Consider the following 18,661-nt stretch of genomic DNA (forward strand, 5'->3'; position numbering starts at 1 on the left):
AAACAAAAAAACAGAAAAAGAGACATGCTTTAGAGAAAGACAGACAGAGATACTTATGAGAGGGAGACACCCAAATACAGATAAAGATGGTGAGAGAAAGACACGCGTTATAAAAAAGTTAGAGCCAAGAGCATATGAAAATGCAGTCACTTTGGAGAACTGGTTAAAGTTCCTGGGAAGGAATCTACAGAAACCATGCCAGCCCCGTCTCACCTCCTTCATGTCTTCAAAAAACAGGTAGAGGATACGATATTTCTGTCTCTTCTCCCACCAACCTTTCACATGATCATACCAGGACCCAAAACTAACTGAAACAGGAGAGAGGGAGGAAGAAACCTTTAGATACTATAGGTCTGCCTGAATATCTTGGGAAGGGTCTTACTTGAGGGGTGCCTTTTCCATTTTCCCCATCCTAAGGGGTCAAGGATACATTTTTAGGACAAAGAACCCTCAGACCTAAGTAATACAGAGAAAAGGCAGATGCATTATCATGATTAACTTGTCCCACTTTCTCCAGTATCGGAGCTCATGATTACAGGGACAGGATAGAGCTCATGGATATAGGGATATAGTGGAACTAGAAAAGGGAAAACAAGGCAACAAAAATGATTATGGGGATGGATCAGCTCCCATATAAAGAAAGACTAAACAGGTCTTTAAGTTGATATGTGTTGCATCCGTCGGTCGCAGACGGCTGCGACCACTCTGCCTTATCTCTTTTCTTCCCTTCTCTCCTTCCTTGGGCAAGATGGCTGCCTCCAGTGCCGAGTGCCGAGGGCCTCGGCATCTCCAACCTAGCATGGGCATTCCAGTGCACCATGCTCACTCCCGTGGCCTCCTAGGGCTCACGCGCACATACCCTCTGCGCTCAAACACATGTCATGGCAGGAACCTCAGAGGCGTCCCCACCGCATGATGTCAATACCTCCGGGTATATCAAGCCTCCTTTTCACTACCACCTTTGAGTTAGCAAGGACTTTGGTTTAGTTACTCTGACCGCTCTAAGCTGCACGCTTAGATGCTGCTTTCACTCCATGGGCCTCGCTCCACCAGAAGCTCTAGACACCCGCTCCTGGGGGGTCTCTCACTTCCAACTTCCCTCCGGGGCTCTACTAATTAAGACAACCACTCCTCGGGGGTCTTTCTCTCTTTTCTCCATTCCAGGATACCCGACTTCAGGTACTCGCTCCTCGAGGGCCTATGAGCTTATGTATCCTGCACCACGGACCTTCGGTCCTATCATCTCATCACCAGGAAGAAGCCTACACTCCTGTGAGTACCTCTTCGATCCGGTGTTCCAACTCTACCCACCAGCCGCGGCGTTACCAGCACTGCGGGCTCCCGCCTATCGTGAACATCTGGGTGAGAATCTACATCTGGGCCTGTTGAACGTATTGGCACCTCGAGGACCTCAGTGCCTTACCTTCCTGTCTACATCATCTACCTACAGCAGTATAATAAAGCCTCCATCCATTCTGTGTCTGCTAACTGAGTTCAGCCTATCGCTGTGGTTCCCCATAGGGTCCTTCCCTGTGGGCTGCGTCATCTCCACAGTGACCAAGGGTCTACAATGCCACAAACACAACAATATGATAGAAGTTTATGGAAGTACCCTTTCAAATAGTACTATGACTAGTAGGGAGGCACTTCATGAAACTAACAGGCAGCAGATTTTTTAAAAAGTGTCTTGAGTACAAGCTTAGATTGTCCTCTGGGGACAGGGAAATACTAACCGAACCTGAATCTAACTTGCCTTGAGTTACCAATAAATTGGCATAAGCTAAAATCTAAATCAATAAATAATGTATTTTTTCATTCAATGCACCATCAAGCTGTTTTCAGAGGAGTCATCAAGGCATCAAACATAGCTGGGATTAAAAGGGGGTTGAACAAGTTCCTGCAGGAAAAGTCCATAAACAATTATTAGTCAGGTTGACTTGTGGAACGCCACCACTTATGTCTGGGAGTAAGTAACAAGAAATTAATTTACTTTTTGTTATCTTCTGGGACTGGCCACTGTACAAAACAGAATGCTGGGTTTTATGGACCTTTGGTCTAACACAGCATAGCTTGTGCTATGTACTTTTGTTCTTAGGAAAAGGACAGAAATTCCACTCAGAGCTAGGAGATAGAACAAAGAACTCCCCCCCCCCCCCCCTCAATGCTCAGGGATATTGCGGCAGGACAGAGATTGCTTGCAAACTATAGCCATCTCACCTTCTCCATCCATGTATTTCTGCAGGAACTCCTCCCAGGTTCCAGGTTCCGGGTGCACCTTTGCCATCAGGTAGAAGTGGTAATAAGATACTGCCACATCCTTGGCATTTCTGGCCAAATATATCATCTGCCAGAGGGGAAAGGATGGGAGAGATCAGAAGCCCCCATTTATTCTCTCTTCTATACCTGTTCAATCTATTCTTATGCAGGCCTCGATCCTCAGTGAAAGATAAGATTTAATTTATATTTTGGTAACCTTCTTCTGACTTCCAAGGACTAAGGAGGTGCTGGAATATTAGAGAATCACCAATATAAACACTGATTGAAAGTTGATGTAACTATGGCTTTGCATCCTTACCAAATATTTTTCATCTGCTGGTAGAATTTTGCATTTTTAGATCCTCCCCAAATGGTGGCCATTCCCCCTGTTTTGGGGTTGGTCAAGCTCCCCCCATATAAATTGGGTTAAACATGCTCAAACTGTGTTTGCCTGTGGTTTTGGTTTGGGGAGGATTGGAGATGTTTGTGCTGGTGATCCCAGTAGGTCCCACAGCCTGCAAGAAGAGATAACAGAGAGAAATCCTTTCTTTTGTGCCCTCATGGACCAGGAAGGGTTTTCCTTGCACGAAGAGGTACCGAGAAGAGTTTTTGTGTTACAGGGTTTTGGGCCTGTTATTTTTTGACCTGACCAGCCTTGAAGGGAAGCTCCGCCTTCCTGGAAGGAACAGGATTGAGACTGCCTGTCTATCTACCAGTCAAGTAGACTTGCAGTGCTCAGAAGGAGAGTTATTGAGCTGAAGAGATATTATTGTTGTTTTTTTTCCTATCTTTAAGGGAGGAATTGTTTTGGCCTTCATCTTCCTACCCCATCTTTTGAAGCTCTATTTTTCCCTTTCCAGCCACTGGGGAAAAGAAACTGGTTCAAGTTAGGAGATGGATAAGGAGACAATAATACTGGGAGTCATTATTCTTTTGTTCATGATCATGACTTTTGCCATCCTTGCGTGGATTTTGTTCTTTAAGTTGTAGTAAACAATTTTTTGTTGAACACCACTCCCAGTCTACTGCATAGATTTGTTACCTCCTGCTTGAGACTCGCTGGCAACAAAGCCATGCATGTGTATGTAAAATAGTATATACGGAAGTATACATTATTTTAGAAATCTCAACACTCACGCATATATCGCGCATATAAAATAGGGCCGGGCTTGGACAATCCGGGGCAGGGCCTGAATTTACATGAATAAGCTGCTATTTTATATGCAATTTAAGCAGGTAAATTTGGCAGCTTACTTGCATATATTTACTCCTACTCAATATCTGGAGTAAGTGATTGTAAACATCTTAAAAGTGAAATGCTGACTGGGTGGGGGGGGGGGGGGGGGGTCTGGGTGAAATAGGGGGACTTCAGGCTGAAGAGCCAGGAGGGTCTCAACGACTTCAGGCTGAATATCAAGGAGGGTCTCAATAACCCTCCTGGCTCAGTGGAATGGGCGAACTGATAGACTGGTAAAACTGGGAGCTTCATTGCTGCACACATGTTAGAAAATCTCCCGACTTAACGTGTGTAAAAGCCGACTTATGGGAGGGTAAATGCGTCTAATTTACAAGTATAAAATGTGCATGTATACCAGTTGGGTACACTTGTACAGCTAAAATCTGACTTACCCAGGTAAGCAGCAGCTCCAAGTTATCCGGATAAGTAGCCCCTATTTAGCCGGATAAGTCTGAAAAGCGCTACATGTCCATCTACGTAGCACTTTTCAGACCTATCCGGTTAAGTAAGACAGCTAGTAAGATAGTAGTGCTTCTTGGACTTATCCAGCTATCTGTCTTAACCAGGTAAGTAGGGCTTAGCCTGCATATTTACCTGTATTTTATAACCTACACAGATCGGAACAATTTATAAATAAAGAAGTAAATTTGTGCATGCTTATATACATGTGTATATGGGAGCGTACACGCACATGTTTTAAAGTTATCCTCCCTGTGAGTATCCATATGGACATAGACTGAGGAGTTAGAGTCTGTGTGATACACCCACCCTCAACACCATGGGCTCTGAATGCGTAGATCCTCATCCCAGCTACAGAAATGCGGCCCAGGGTCAGAGTCTGCATGCATGAGAGAAAGATTAGAGGTCTGGGATTGTGAGAAACGACCCTGGGCATGATTGTAACCTCTGGACTAGGGACTCTAAAATCAAGAAGGGGTTACACTTACAAAATAGTTGCTCCCACAGAGATAGAAAGAAAATAAGAGTTTCCACTTCACCTCCATTCTCCCTTGGCTTTTGGATAGTTACCTTACATTTGTTATCCCAGAAGGTCTGAGGAAGCAGTTCGATGGGCAGGTGTGTCTTTATTATCCGGGGTGACGGCAGATCGGCTAACTGCTCCGTCCCTGGAAAAATATTAGATGGTTTAAATAGACCCATTAACAAAGGCCCCGGTGTAATAAAGTGCACCTAGCAATGCACATAGGTTAACATGTGGTTAGGCAAATATTTTTCTGCCTACTTTACTCAGGATGCAACAAGGAATTTAGCACACAAAGTATCTGTGAAGTAAAACCGTATGCACGAATTTGAACTCCAAGCAAATCCCATGTTAATCAGGGCATTAGCTAGTATTTCCCAATACAAAGAGGTGCGCAAGCTTTACTCAGGTTTTCTTTTTTTCTTTTTGTTTTAAAGCTGTAAGACTTGGAGGGATATGGTCTTGTTTTTGCTTTTTTAATAATCTTTTTATTGAACCATTTCAAACTCAAAGATACAAAGACTGTACAGTTGGTAAATATAAAATTGGGGGCGCACAGGCCCAAACTTGGAAGACAACATCAGTCATGCTTTTTTAAACAATGAAATAAATGAATCTAAGATGATCCAAACCCTCTTCTGTGTTATTTCTTTTATTAACCTCCCATGCACATGTAACACCCTCTCTGGTTTAGGGGCCAGGGGCACACGAGGGTCCCGGGGGCCAATTCCAAAAGTCCACTCCAAACTGTTCAGAGGCACCGGGGGGGGGGGGGGGGGGAGGAATAAATCCTCCAAGGCCCAAAATGGCAGGGGTGACCCGTTAATTGTTGCCCTGGAGGGGTAGTAGCTCCCTCTCAATTCTAACAGATGTGAGTGCCAACAAAAACTCTGGAGGCTCAGGTTTAGTGTCCAAAAAAAGTCTTAACCGTACAAGTTCTTGAATGGCAAATCTGCACTGCTCACATCGGTTCTTGGCACAAGGTGGAATTTATAGCTCTCCAGTTCTATCTATGCAAGTGTCTCTTTGTCTCCAGGGCCTAAAAACGCCTCCAAAAATGCTGAAAGGCAAACAGGATTACAGTCTTTAAACAGTCTCCCCCAAAATGTCCCTCCCGACAGCTGAAGCCTCCGGTTAGGTGTCCTCAGAATAGGATTGTAGGTCTAACTCACAGTTCTCTTCGGTTGTCACAATGGGATTTTCTTAGGAAACGTCCAGTAGAAGGGAACACAGAATCTCTATACAGATATCTCCTCCTTAGGCAGGAAGAGTGGCCATTAACTTCCTCCTGGAAACTTGGAAAAAATCTTCACAAAATGTAGAAAATCTGAAAGTCTCTTGCAGTGGTTGCTTCTGATCCAGCCCCTTCCAAAATCCTCCAGCTAGGGGTACAAGGGCTCTCACTGAAGGAATCCTCAAAATGGCAAAATATCAACCAAAATATGGAATTAGCGCCAAACATAAGAACATAAGAAAATGCCATACTGGGTCAGACCAAGGGTCCATCAAGCCCAGCATCCTGTTTCCAACAGTGGCCAATCCAGGCCATAAGAACCTGGCAAGTACCCAAAAACTAAGTCTATTCCATGTAGCCATTGCTAATGGCAGTGGCTATTCTCTAAGTGAACTTAATAGCAGGTAATGGACTTCTCTTCCAAGAACTTATCCAATCCTTTTTTAAACACGGCTATACTAACTGCACTAACCACATTCTCTGGCAACAAATTCCAGAGTTTAAATGTGCGTTGAGTAAAAAAGAACTTTCTCCGATTAGTTTTAAATGTGCCCCATGCTAACTTCATGGAGTGCCCCCTAGTCTTTCTACTATCCGAAAGAGTAAATAACCGATTCACATCTACTCGTTCTAGACCTCTCATGATTTTAAACACCTCTATCTTATCCCCCCTCGGTCGTCTCTTCTCCAAGCTGAAAAGTCCTAACCTCTTTAGTCTTTCCTCATAGGGGAGTTGTTCCATTCCCCTTATCATTTTGGTAGCCCTTCTCTGTACCTTCTCCATCGCAATTATATCTTTTTTGAGATGCGGCGACCAGAATTGTACACAGTATTCAAGGTGCGGTCTTCACCATGGAGCGATACAGAGGCATTATGACATTTTCCGTTTTATTCACCATTCCCTTTCTAATAATTCCCAACATTCTGTTTGCTTTTTTGACTGCCGCAGCACACTGCACCGACGATTTCAATGTGTTATCCACTATGACACCTAGATCTCTTTCTTGGGTTGTAGCACCTAATATGGAACCCAACATTGTGTAATTATAGCATGGGTTATTTTTCCCTATATGCATCACCTTGCACTTATCCACATTAAATTTCATCTGCCATTTGGATGCCCAGTTTTCCAGTCTCACAAGGTCTTCCTGCAATTTATCACAATCTGCTTGTGATTTAACTACTCTGAACAATTTTGTGTCATCTGCAAATTTGATTATCTCACTCGTCGTATTTCTTTCCAGATCATTTATAAATATATTGAACAGTAAGGGTCCCAATACAGATCCCTGAGGCACTCCACTGCCCCCTCCCTTCCACTGAGAAAATTGCCCATTTAATCCTAGGCACTGATCCCTTTGCCACTAGGATAATGGTCCAGGCTGGGAAACCCAGTACCCAAGCAGGGGAACAACTAAAGAAAAACTCTCCTACTCTCTCAGTCTCCTAACTATAATGCCACACTTGGCTATGCAGCCAGCTACACCAATCACCAAAATCCAATGGAGATATTAACAAGATGCTATTAAGGGCTGAACAGCACTGGATTCTCATTTTGAAGACCTTAGCTCTGGGTGGTTTAAATGACAAGACTGATTGGATGTCTTGTCTTAGTTCTGATTTTTTGCTCTCCTGATTGGTTCCCTCCTAGTATATATACTCCTATTGGGTAGTATGAAACCCCTGATGCATTAACCAAGATGGCGATTTTTCAGTAGTAAGCGTTTCTGCGTTTGATTTCCACTGTCTTTTGGTAAGTTTTAATCTGTCTTAAATAATGTTTTGTGGCATATTTTTCATTGTTTTGTATTTATATCTTGTTTTGTTGTCTTTATTGTTTTTTGGATTTCCTCTTTATAGAATTCTTGAATACTACATTTCTTTGGGACACAATGGGGATGCAGCTCCAAGTATATACATAGAGGAAGAATATAAGTTTGTATATAACGAGGAGGTTTGTTGTCTAAACTCATTTTTTTATTTTATGGGTTCTGATATTGATGGAGATGGCATATTTATGTCATGTAAACTATGTTTAATTTTTCTAGAATTAATGAGATGATACAATTTAATTGAAGATTTAATAACGAGGAGGTTTGTTGTCTAAACTCATTTTTTTATTTTATGGGTTCTGATATTGATGGAGATGGCATATTTATGTCATGTAAACTATGTTTAATTTTTCTAGAATTAATGAGATGATACATTTTAATTGAAGAGAGTAAGGATAATAGGGAATAATTATTTCTCCAAAATGATGTCAGCTGTGAATCTCCCCATGTGAAGATATGTTCCTTCTTCAAGATTTGAAATATAGAATTGTTTTCACTATTTTTATATTGAGATATGAATTATGGACTCTCCCCTGAAGAAGCTCTGTCAAGTGAAATATGTTGAGCAACAGTCCTCTGTGACTTTTTAAAAATATATTTTGTATGTGTGAGTGTGAATGGTGATGAACGAGATGTGCATATGTTGTTTTAAACTGATGCTAGTGGATATATTACTTTTTGAAAAGAGATATATTTGCATATATTTTATACTTTGATATTTTCTGATAAATAAAGTTATATAATTGAATACAATTTTTGATATATCATTCAGTGATTTAATTAGTTTGTGTGCCTGATATATATTTTTTGTTGACCAATTTGAATAGACGTGAAATAGCAATAAATATCAAGCCATCCTTAGGTAACAATAGGCTTCTGTCTATGAGGCCCAAATATATTACTTTATCATCCTGCTCATTGTGCAGTTCATAAAAAAGAAAATTTCCAAAAGAAAATTAGTTTATGACAGCCAGTAGACATATGACAGAAGGTTCCTCTTTGACAATTACATTTAAGACATAAGTTAGAATCCCAAAATTTCATTCCAGCTCTTCTACCTCTAGTAAAGTAATATCTGTGAATGATCTTTAAATGTAATATCTCTTGAGTTGGCTGCAACAATATATTTGTACATTACAGTGAATGCTACTCTGAAAGCTGCCACCACTAACTCAGTACCTAAATCCACATTCCAAAGATCAACTAGTTTCTAAAGATAGGAGACGCCTTCATTGACCTGCAACATACTATACAAAATGGAAATTTTATGATGTTTAATTCTAGTATCATAAAATGTTTCCTCAGGTTCACTACTTGTAAAAGCAAGTTTGCTTACTGTAAACGGTGTTTCCGTAGATAGCAGGATGAAGTAGCCATGCTGTCTGGGAGCATCTCACGACCGGTCAGTAGGCGGAGTTTTCTCAGTTAGTACAGAGTTTTGAACTCTGTACGGCTGCGCAGTGAGCTTCCCGCGCGATTGCCTTGTTACCTCAGTCTCTTGTAGCCAAGCGAGATGTACGTGGAAAAGTTTTTTGGTAGAATCTGTAGACTGTCTAGGGAGGTGGGAAGGGATCGCATGGCTAATTCATCCTGCTATCTACGGAAACACCGTTTACGGTAAGCAAACTTGCTTTTTCTCATCGACAGCAGGGCTGAATTAGCCATGCTGTCTGGGAGTCCCAAGCTCACGGGTTGTGTCCATATAGTAAGTTTTTATGAGTTGAGGACACTACCCTTCAATAAAGGTAGACAGTCTTATTCTGTATTTAGGGTTGACAGAACTGCCAAACCCAGAGCTGCATCGGAAGATGTTTGCTGTCCGATACAGTAGTGAGATGTGAAAGTATGAAGAGAAAACCAAGTTTACACTTTGCAGATGTCCAGTAGCGGAACTTTTCTTAAATCCGCAACAGACGCTGCTGTTGCTCGTATCTGGTGTGCTTTTGGTTTGTTGCTCAAAACAATAGAATGTTTATTGTAGCAGAATTCAATGCACTGGGATAGCCAACTAGCAATGGTTCTTTTGGAGACAGGCTGGTTTGGATTATTAGGGTTAAAAGACAGGAACAATTGAGATGGTCTTCCTTGAGATTGAGTCCTTTGTTTGTAATTAGCTAACACTCTTTTACAGTCTAAAGAGTGCAGAAGCTTGTCTCAGTCATTATGATGAGGTTTAGGTTTGAAGATTGGCAATGTAATTGACTGGTTTATGTGGAAAGCCGATACTACTTTAGGAAGGAAAGTAGGATGAGGCCGAGGAGTAACCTTATCATGGTAAAATTCTAAATAAGGAGAATAGTGAACCAAGGCTTGTAGTTCACTTACTCTCCGTGCTGATGTGACAGCCACTAGAAATACCATTTTCCATGTGAGGTATTTGATGTGGCATGAATCTAATGGCTCGAAAGGAGGCAGCATTAGCTGTTCAAGGACTATATTGAGATTCCATGGTACAGTTGGCTTTGACACCGATGGCCGTAGACGTAGCATGCCCCGCGTGAATCTGGAGATCAGAGGATGGTTGCAAATGGGAAGTCCATTATGAGAGTGGTGGAAAGCTGCAATAGTGCTAACATGCACACGAACGGAAGCCAATGCTAGACCAGCAAGGTAGAGTAAATGGAGATACTCTAGAAGTTGCGTGGCGGTTGATAAGAATGGATCTAGCTGTCGCGGTTTGCACCATTCCGTGTAACGATGCCGCTTTCCTGCATAGTTATGTCTGGTTGAAGGTTTCCTGGATGCAATGAGAATGTCTTCAAGTTGAGATGGCAGACCCAGGTGGCTTAATAAATGCCTTTCAACCTCTAAGCTGTCAGGTGGAGGGAACGATGCATTGGATGAAGGAGGGACCCCCCTTCCTGAGTTAACAGACGTGGATGGTTCTCCAGTGGAATTGGTGAGTGAATGGAGAGCCGCATGAGATACGGATACCAGGGCTGCCTTGGCCATGCTGGAGCTATGAGGATCATATCCGCCTTGTCTCGGATGCATTTCTGAATTGTCCTTAATATTAATGGAATGGGAGGGTAAGCACAGAGCAAGCCCTCCATCCATGGGATGAGAAAGGCATCTGGAGCATGACGAAGTTTGCTTGGATAAATGGAGCAAAATGCTTGTGTTTGACGGTTGCTCTCTGTGGCAAAGAGATCTATTATCGGGTTGCCCCAGAATTGAAAAATCCTTGTTGCTACTTCTGGATTCAAAGTCCATTCGTGTGGATGAAATATTCTGCTGAGGCGATCCGCCGTGACGTTGTTGATGTAGAACATGGTGACTTGGTTGTCTGTGTATACCATGAGATACTTGCCCCGAACTTGCGGGGAAAAGGTTTGAAGCACTTTCCAGATGGCTCGAAGTTCCAGGAGGTTGATCTGTTGTGTGCTCTCCTGAGGAGACCAGAGACCTTGAGTCTTTAGATTGCTCAGATGGGCTCTCCAGCCCCTCCTGGATGCATCCGTTGTGAGCGTAAGTTGAAGGGAAGGTAACCGGAAAGGTGCTCCCGAGGTCAGGTTGTTGGTGTTTTTCCACCATTGAATGTCGATGCGCATTTGAGTTGTAAGTTGTATCCTGGTTGAGAGGGGTTGAAAGTATTAAGACCATTGATTCTTTAGTCCCCTTTGTAGGCGGTGCATGTGTATTCTGGTGTATGGAACTACATGGATAGCTGCCGCCATGTGACCCAGTAACTGGAGGACTTGACGTGCCAAAGTATATGATCTGTTGCAAAGACGTCGAGCTAGTGAGGATAGCGTTTGAATCCTGTCCTGCGGAAGGTACGCTCTCTGTTGTGTTGTATCGAAGAGCGCTCCAATGTTTGGGTCAGTTGCAGGTTGGATTTCTCGTAATTTATTATGAATCTCAATGTCTGAAGGCAATTGATTGTTTAGAACATGTGATTTCGTAGAGTAGCCTGATCTGAGGCTACCAAAAGCCAGTCGTCCAGATAGGGAAATATCTGGATAGACAGTTGTCTGAGGTGAGCCACCACCACCGCTAAACATTTTGTGAACACTCTTGGGGCCGAAGATAGGCCAAAGGGTAGAACTTTGTATCGATAGTGGCTGTTCTGAGCTTGAAAGCAAAGGTATTGCCAGGAAGAAGGGTGCATGGGCCAGTCCTTGGGCTGTATGAGGGAAAGAATAGTCTTTAGAGATGTCATCTTGAATTTTTCTTTCTGAATGTGTTTGTTGAGATTCCGTAGATCTAAGATGGGTCGAAGACCTCTGGACTTTTTTGGGATGAGGAAATAATGGGAGTAGAATCCCTGATTTTCCTGTGATATTGGCATTCTTTGAATGGATTTTTGGCTTTGTGGATTTTGTAACTGTTCCTGAAGGTACAGTGAGTGGGTTGATGTATTCCGGGGGGAGGGAATATGAGCAATTGGAGATGGTGCTGACGGCTGAGAGGGAAGGAGTGGAGTTGGCGAAGGCTGAAGAGGCGCAAGTGAGCGGGTATGTGTCTGTGAGAATGTGTGTGTGGGTGAGTGTCTTTCTCTCTGACCAAGGAGGGTAACTTTCAAAATTGCTTGTATGTGCTCATATATGTATGTATATGGGCTCACAGGAATTGAATACTGTATTTTAAACTTGCGCGCAAATGATATGTGCAGGTTACAAAATGTGAGTACATATGTATGTACATATGCTCAGGTATGTAAAAACCGCAACCCACACAAGTTCAGAATTATCCAGGAAAGCAGGGATAAACTCAAATTTAAGCAGCTAAGTAGCAGCAGTTAGGGGATCATTTTCCAAAGCGATCGCTAAATGGGGGGGATGTCGGGGCAGCGTCAAGAACAGAACAGGAGGAGTTGGGGCGGCACCAGGGCGGACGCTGCGAAGACACCGCGGACAGCGAAAAGGAAAGAACCCTTTTCGCTGCCAATTTCACGCCCAATAGCACCACCTTTTATGATGGCACTATTGGGTGCGAAAGCTGGCAGCGATCGCACCACAGAGGTGGGGCTGGCTGGCTTTCGCCCCCCTGTATTGCGCGATTCAAAGAGCCCGGCGGTATTAGTGAATCCAGGTCTTAGCTGGATAAGTCTCAAATGCACTACTTGTCCATCTAATTAGCACTTTTCAGACTTATCCAGGAATGTAAGATAGCCGGATAGGTCTAAAACAAAAGCACAATTTTATTTGGAAAAGTTAAAATTTGTCTAATTAGTGGCAAAGGCATTGTTTAGCTGGATAAGTCAGAATTTAGCCAGATAAATGTGCAAAAATGATATACCTGCATATTTGTACTTCAAATTTTAGGGGGATATGCAAATAGATTGTACTCACATTACTTAGACGCATTTACCCCCTGTAAGTCGGCTTTTATATGCGTAAGTCATTGGATTTTATAACATGCACGAAGCAATGAAATTACCAGATAGACCAATTAGTCTACCAGTTTGCCCAGTCCATCTGCAGCTCTTGAAGATCCACCTAGCTCTTCAGTTTAAAGCCCCCCCATTTCACCCAGACCCTCTATTCAGTCATTTTTTCAGTTTTGAGATGTTTACGATCACTTACACCAGAAATTGAGCAGAAGTAAATAAACGCAAATAGAAGACTTATGCGCATCATGTTGGCAAGCTGTAAAATAGCAATTTACACATGCAACTGTTAGCCCCACTCTGGAATACCCTGGGCTCGCCCCTTTTTTTACACACGCAAGTTATTCATTTTATTTATTTATTTAATAGATTTCTAAACCGTTATTCGAATAGACATCATAGCAGTTTACATAAAACTGAGGAGAAATACAATAAACAGGGAAGGGGAAAGGGGACAGCGAGGAAGTGAAAACCTCTGAAAAGAGAAGGGAGGGAAAAAAGGACAGCACAAAACAAATGAACAGGTCCAAAGGACTAATAAAAGGCAGGATACATGTTATTCAATTGAATATTTTGTAGCAAAAAGTTAATTCGTGTCCCCCAATATACACGCATATGTTGTGATTTTTAAAATCGTGTATACTCACATACATATTTTACATGCGTGTGTTATTTTTTACACGCGCATCTTTTGAAAATTTACCCCATAGTGTGTGTGTGTGTGATTTCTTTCTGACACACACATATAAAAAATCACACACATACATTGAGAGCAAGTGTGTGTGTGTCTCTCTCTCTTTGACCCAAAGACACATTCAAAGAGAGAGACATACACACTCTCAATTACAGACACAATTTAGAGAGAGAGAGAGAGACAGAGTAGCAACATCTGCACATGGTCCACAGTATAGAAGGGGTGATGCCAATGAAATGGGAAAGTCAGTCAGTTGTAAATTAAGCTTCTTCCCCTTTTGAATCCTGGGTGAATTTGCTAATAAGGATTCTCTCTCCTTTGGCAACTCCATTTGCAAAGCTTAAAACATGAGACATGCAACCATACTCTCATTAAACTTTATTCATCTAATTTTTCTTTCATTGAACAAACAAGGGAACTTAGACCTTTTTCAGCTTTTAATCAATCTTTAAATAATTGCTATGCCTAAGCAAAAGATATGACAGCACTTATTAGACTTAGTCTCAGTTGGCTTCATGGTAAAGCTAAACATTTCTTAAATGACAGTACCCAATGCAAACACTGAAGGTTCCCAGAGTCTGATCCTCCTAGCTTGATTGTACTAATGTCAACAGGTCTAGTGATCTAAACACACACTCATCTAGAAAGATTCTGTTGGTTTAGTTCAAGCAGTAACAGAACTGGGAGCATCAAATCACACTTGAAGTTGTCAAAGGAGAGCACAAGAAAGCATGGTAATGTTTTAAAGTCCACACAGTGAACAGAGTCTCTTCTGAATATTTAAATGTATAAAGTTTTTACTGTCAAAGGCTCCTGTTGCCAAATAGTAAGAATTTTGATAACTTGTGCATCCCTTACTTCGAACAAACATTTAAGAACATAAGAAATTGCCATGCTGGGTCAGACCAAGGGTCCATCAAGCCCAACATCCTGTTTCCAACAGAGGCCAAACCAGGCCACAAGAACCTGGCAATTATCCAAACACTAAGAAGATCCCATGCTACTGATGCAATTAATTGCAGTGGCTATTCCCTAAGTAAACTTGATTAATAGCCATTAATCGACTTCTCCTCCAAGAACTTATCCAAACCTTTTTTGAACCCAGCTACACTAACTGCACTAACCACATCCTCTGGCAACAAATTACAGAGCTTTATTGTGCATTGAGTGAAAAAGAATTTCTTGAAGCAATGAATAGATGAGTCGGTCACATAAAAAATTTCTCTGATTTATTGAATGGAAAACCTCATGAACATTGGGACTGCAGCAATGTTTGCTAGAAACAGGAATTAAAGGAACTCCCTGATGCAGCCTTTGTTTTGGTGAAATGCTGATCCATCGTTGAAGTTATCATAAAATTTTGGCTTGTTCCTACAAAATTGCTTCTGCACAGGAATATTACAAAAAATTTGGCTTGCACCATAAAATTGTTTCAACTCAGAGAACGGTACAAGTTCAAGAACAGCACAAGTTAATTTTATTCTCAATTATTTGGTTCACATTTTTGAAGGAACATGGTTTTTTTAGACTGATGATTAAGAAGTCCCGACTACAGAAGCACTTTTTTGCCCTGTATGGTTTCTGAAGTCTTTTTCCTTCATTATAAAAAAGATCATGAATTGAATTTTTATTACATATATTCCGTGGGGTTTAATGTTACAGACCTGGATAAGTACATTTTTTGTGGTTAGAGTCAACAGGTATTTTCAGCCTTGGTTTTTCTGTTTTGTTTGTGTATACACCCTTCCTTGTAGTTGATGGGGATAATTTGCAATCTTTTAACTCAGTTTGCTCTTTACTTAAAGGCATATCGTCTATTCTAACTTTTATTGGAACCTCTCTGTTCGGATGCTGTAATTCCCTGTTCTGTTAGTATCTTTTGAAGACACCTCCCTCCGACCCATGTGTTGCTGAGCAACTGTCGGCTTTCCCACATGTTCTAGTTTAAAAGCTGTTCTGTTTAATCTTCCCCAGTTGAAGCAAGGTTTTACGTTTCCCACTCACGAGATGGCCCTGCAAGCAGCTCCACTCACCCCGAAACCATCTGTCTCACATAGCTGGAAGTCCCCGATGCATGGCAGACGCCACCAGAGTCGCTGTCCCCACTTGTTCTCCTAGGCGCGCGCATGACATTGTTTCATCTAAAAGGCCTGTGGCGGGAAAAGCCCACGGTGCCCTTGAATGATGTCACAGCTTCTAACCTATAAAGGGGCTTCTCGTATGCTTCAGCCTTGCTTCAGCAAAGATTGCCTTGTTCTAGTCTTCAGACTTGTTCCAAATCTTCAGCCTTTTTCCAGTTCTTCAGCCTTGCTCTGCTCCAAGTCTCCAGCCTTGCTCTACCCCAAGTCTTCAGCCTTGCTTTCGTCAAGTCAGCTTGTCTTCAGGTTCCGCCTTGCTTCTGCCATAGCCTCTTGGACTCTGGCTCGTGCCAAGACTTGTTCACCCGCCATCAGCGCAAGCCTTAGGGCCCTGCTCCTGAGGTTGCATCAGTTGTGCCACGGTAAAAGGGGCTCAAACTCATGTCATTCGCAACAGGTTGCTGAGGCCATGAGCTCGGGGAACACATCTCCACAATGGGCCATTGCTGCATTGGCATCCCAGATGCAGAATCAAAAGACTGAATTACATGGTCTCCTGAAGAAGTTCATGCAGCAAGCCCAGCAGCAATTTGGTCAAGTAGATGGACTACTACAGACCTTGTCTCAACGTCTAGATCTGATACAAGACCAATGCCCGGTCTCAGTCCCAGCACCAGCTCTGGTGAACCCTGTAATGGCACCCCTCTAGACCATGGAATCCATGATACAATTCCCACCACCTCTGAGGTACAGTGATTACCCTAAGGGATGCAGAAGGTTTCTCAATGTTTGCAAGATGCATTTTGAGTTACATCCGGCCCATTTTTTTCTGATTGTATCAAGATTACATATATCCTCTCCCTGCTTGATGGTCCCATTCTTGTTTGGGCTTCCCCTTTATGGGAGCAAGATGACTTACTTCTCAGGAACTTGAATAACTTCATGCCACAATTTCGCCAAATTTTTGACCAACCTGGACACTTCTCATCTGCTGCCACAGAACTCCTTCATATTCATCAAGGTACTCACTCAGTTGGCAAGTATACAGTAGAATTCTGTACCCTAGCTTCTAAACTCAGTTGGGGTAAAGATAGCCAAACTGCCATTTTTTGGCAAGGATTATCTGGAAGAATAAAAGATGAACTAGCAGCTCGAGATCTTTCTCTGTCCTTTGAAGCACTTATTGCCTTGGCTATTTGAATGGATCTGAGATTTCAGGAACAAGCTCGAGAGAAGAAGGCTTTCCATTGGGCTATTCCCATAGCTCCCCAGCCCCTGTGTCACTCGGACATTACCCTAGAACTTCCAAAGGTTGTTGTCATTGAAGAACCCATGCAATTGGGTAATACATGACTTTCGATGAAAGACAAAGACGAAACAGCATAACCTCTGCCTATACTGTGCAGCACAGGGACATTTTGTTAGTCATTGCCCCAAGAGACTGGGGAACTCTGAAGAAACACATCTAGTTGGGAGGGCAGTTCTTCACTATTCTGCTTCTTCTCCACAACTGATGGCACCAGGGTCTCTCACCTACTGGAAATACTCAGTTTGCACTGAAGCTTTAACAGATACCGCAGCCAGGGCAACTTTATTCAAGATTCATTGTTATGTGAATGTGGCCGCCCTATTACCAACTTGACTACTGCTCAAGTTATTTCTTCCATTTTTACAGAACTCTTACGCAGTCATATGACCGCAGCCATTGTGCCCATTACCATGCAGATAGGATCTTACCAAGAAAACCTGCACTTCTACGTGTTACCTAAGCCCTCTGGAACTTTTCAATAGAGGGAGTAGATCTAGAACTCTGTCCTAGGATTTCACAACTCTGCCCATAACTGTGAGAGACCAGAGGCCCCGCTTACAGCTAATTCAGGGACACTTTAGAAAGAAGGCACTCCTTTAGCCAGGAATAGTTAAGTATCCTTTTCCTTTATCTAGCAATAGCAGGGAAGGTTTTTAAAAATATAACTCTTCATGAGTTAAAAGGGGCTGAGGCAGTCTGTTCACATCCTGGACATTCATTCACCAGGGTATTTCTGCATTCTCGACCCTCCACCTTAGGAGCACCGTTTCTCATCATTCTGGCCACTGTAGCAAGTGAGCTTAGGAAACTTTTGCGCTCAGAGGTGGACCCTTGTCCTGGGACAGTGAAGGAACGCCTCCTGAAAGGGAACCGGAGGTAACTGCCCCCAGGGGGCGGAGCACTGGAGGAGACAGAGGCTGTGAAGAGCTTCACCACTGGAAGCCCGAGGTCCCCCCAGGAGGAGCCTGTAGGGACCCGGGCCGCTTGGACTTAGGTGGGCCTCGCAGGGTCTCCTAAGAGAATGGAAGTCAGGTGTGCCCACGGAGACAGGGGGAGCGCGATCGGGTTCAAAGTTGGAGGCTGGTTGGAACAAGGAGAACCAGAACAGAGTTGATGATGACAAGGCGAGGAACAGAGCCAGAATCTGGAAACAAGGTCAAGATCCAGAGGTCAGTCCGAGGAATGGTCAGTAAAGCAGGAGTCAGGCACCGGAGGTCAGACGAGGTCAAAGGCAGGCTGAGGTCTTCAGGCAGGCGGCAGGCATGCAGGCAGGTCAGGAGCAAGCTGAGGTCTTTGAGGCAGGCAGTAGGCAGGTCAGGAGCAAGCTGAGGTAGTTTGGGAAGTGTCTTCACTCTGATTTCTCCTCCCTGGCACCTGGAGAACCATTGGCTGTTTGTTCAAATCTGATTACCAGAGCAGGAAAATAATTGCTTTGTGTTTCTTTTTGCCAAAGCAGAGCTGGCACTGGTCAAAGAAAAACACTATGTGCTCCCCAAAGCCACTTTGACAGGGAAAAGAAACTCTAGGGACGGCTTGTTCTGGGGGGAAGAGGCCACACTAGGAAGAAACCTTACTCCTGCGTCTACCCCCTGAGAATCCCATCAGCTTCTGTTCCACTGGAAAAGGTTTGCTTCCTGTGCATTATCCAACCCTCAAACATATTTTGAATGCCCTCTCTTCTTTCCTCTAAGTCCTTGCCTCTTCTCA

The 18,661-nt window shown here is 43.0% G+C and overlaps 1 protein-coding gene across 2 annotated transcripts in view; it reads right to left on the bottom strand.

Annotated features, from left to right (window-relative positions):
• The window catches only part of LOC115094217 (sulfotransferase 1 family member D1-like), a 64,742-nt gene that overhangs the window by 7,829 nt on the left and 38,252 nt on the right, over nucleotides 1-18,661 (bottom strand). For both annotated transcript variants that reach the window (XM_029607033.1, XM_029607034.1), the window contains exons 4-6: nucleotides 4,523-4,620; nucleotides 2,218-2,344; nucleotides 214-308 (exon numbers count right to left, since the gene is read on the bottom strand). In XM_029607033.1, the coding sequence (XP_029462893.1) occupies nucleotides 214-308; nucleotides 2,218-2,344; nucleotides 4,523-4,620 (320 nt within the window). The remainder of the gene's footprint in view (nucleotides 1-213; nucleotides 309-2,217; nucleotides 2,345-4,522; nucleotides 4,621-18,661) is intronic.

This window comes from Rhinatrema bivittatum, chromosome 6, assembly GCF_901001135.1.
Source record: "Rhinatrema bivittatum chromosome 6, aRhiBiv1.1, whole genome shotgun sequence".
NCBI classification, from domain to species: Eukaryota; Metazoa; Chordata; class Amphibia; order Gymnophiona; family Rhinatrematidae; genus Rhinatrema; species Rhinatrema bivittatum.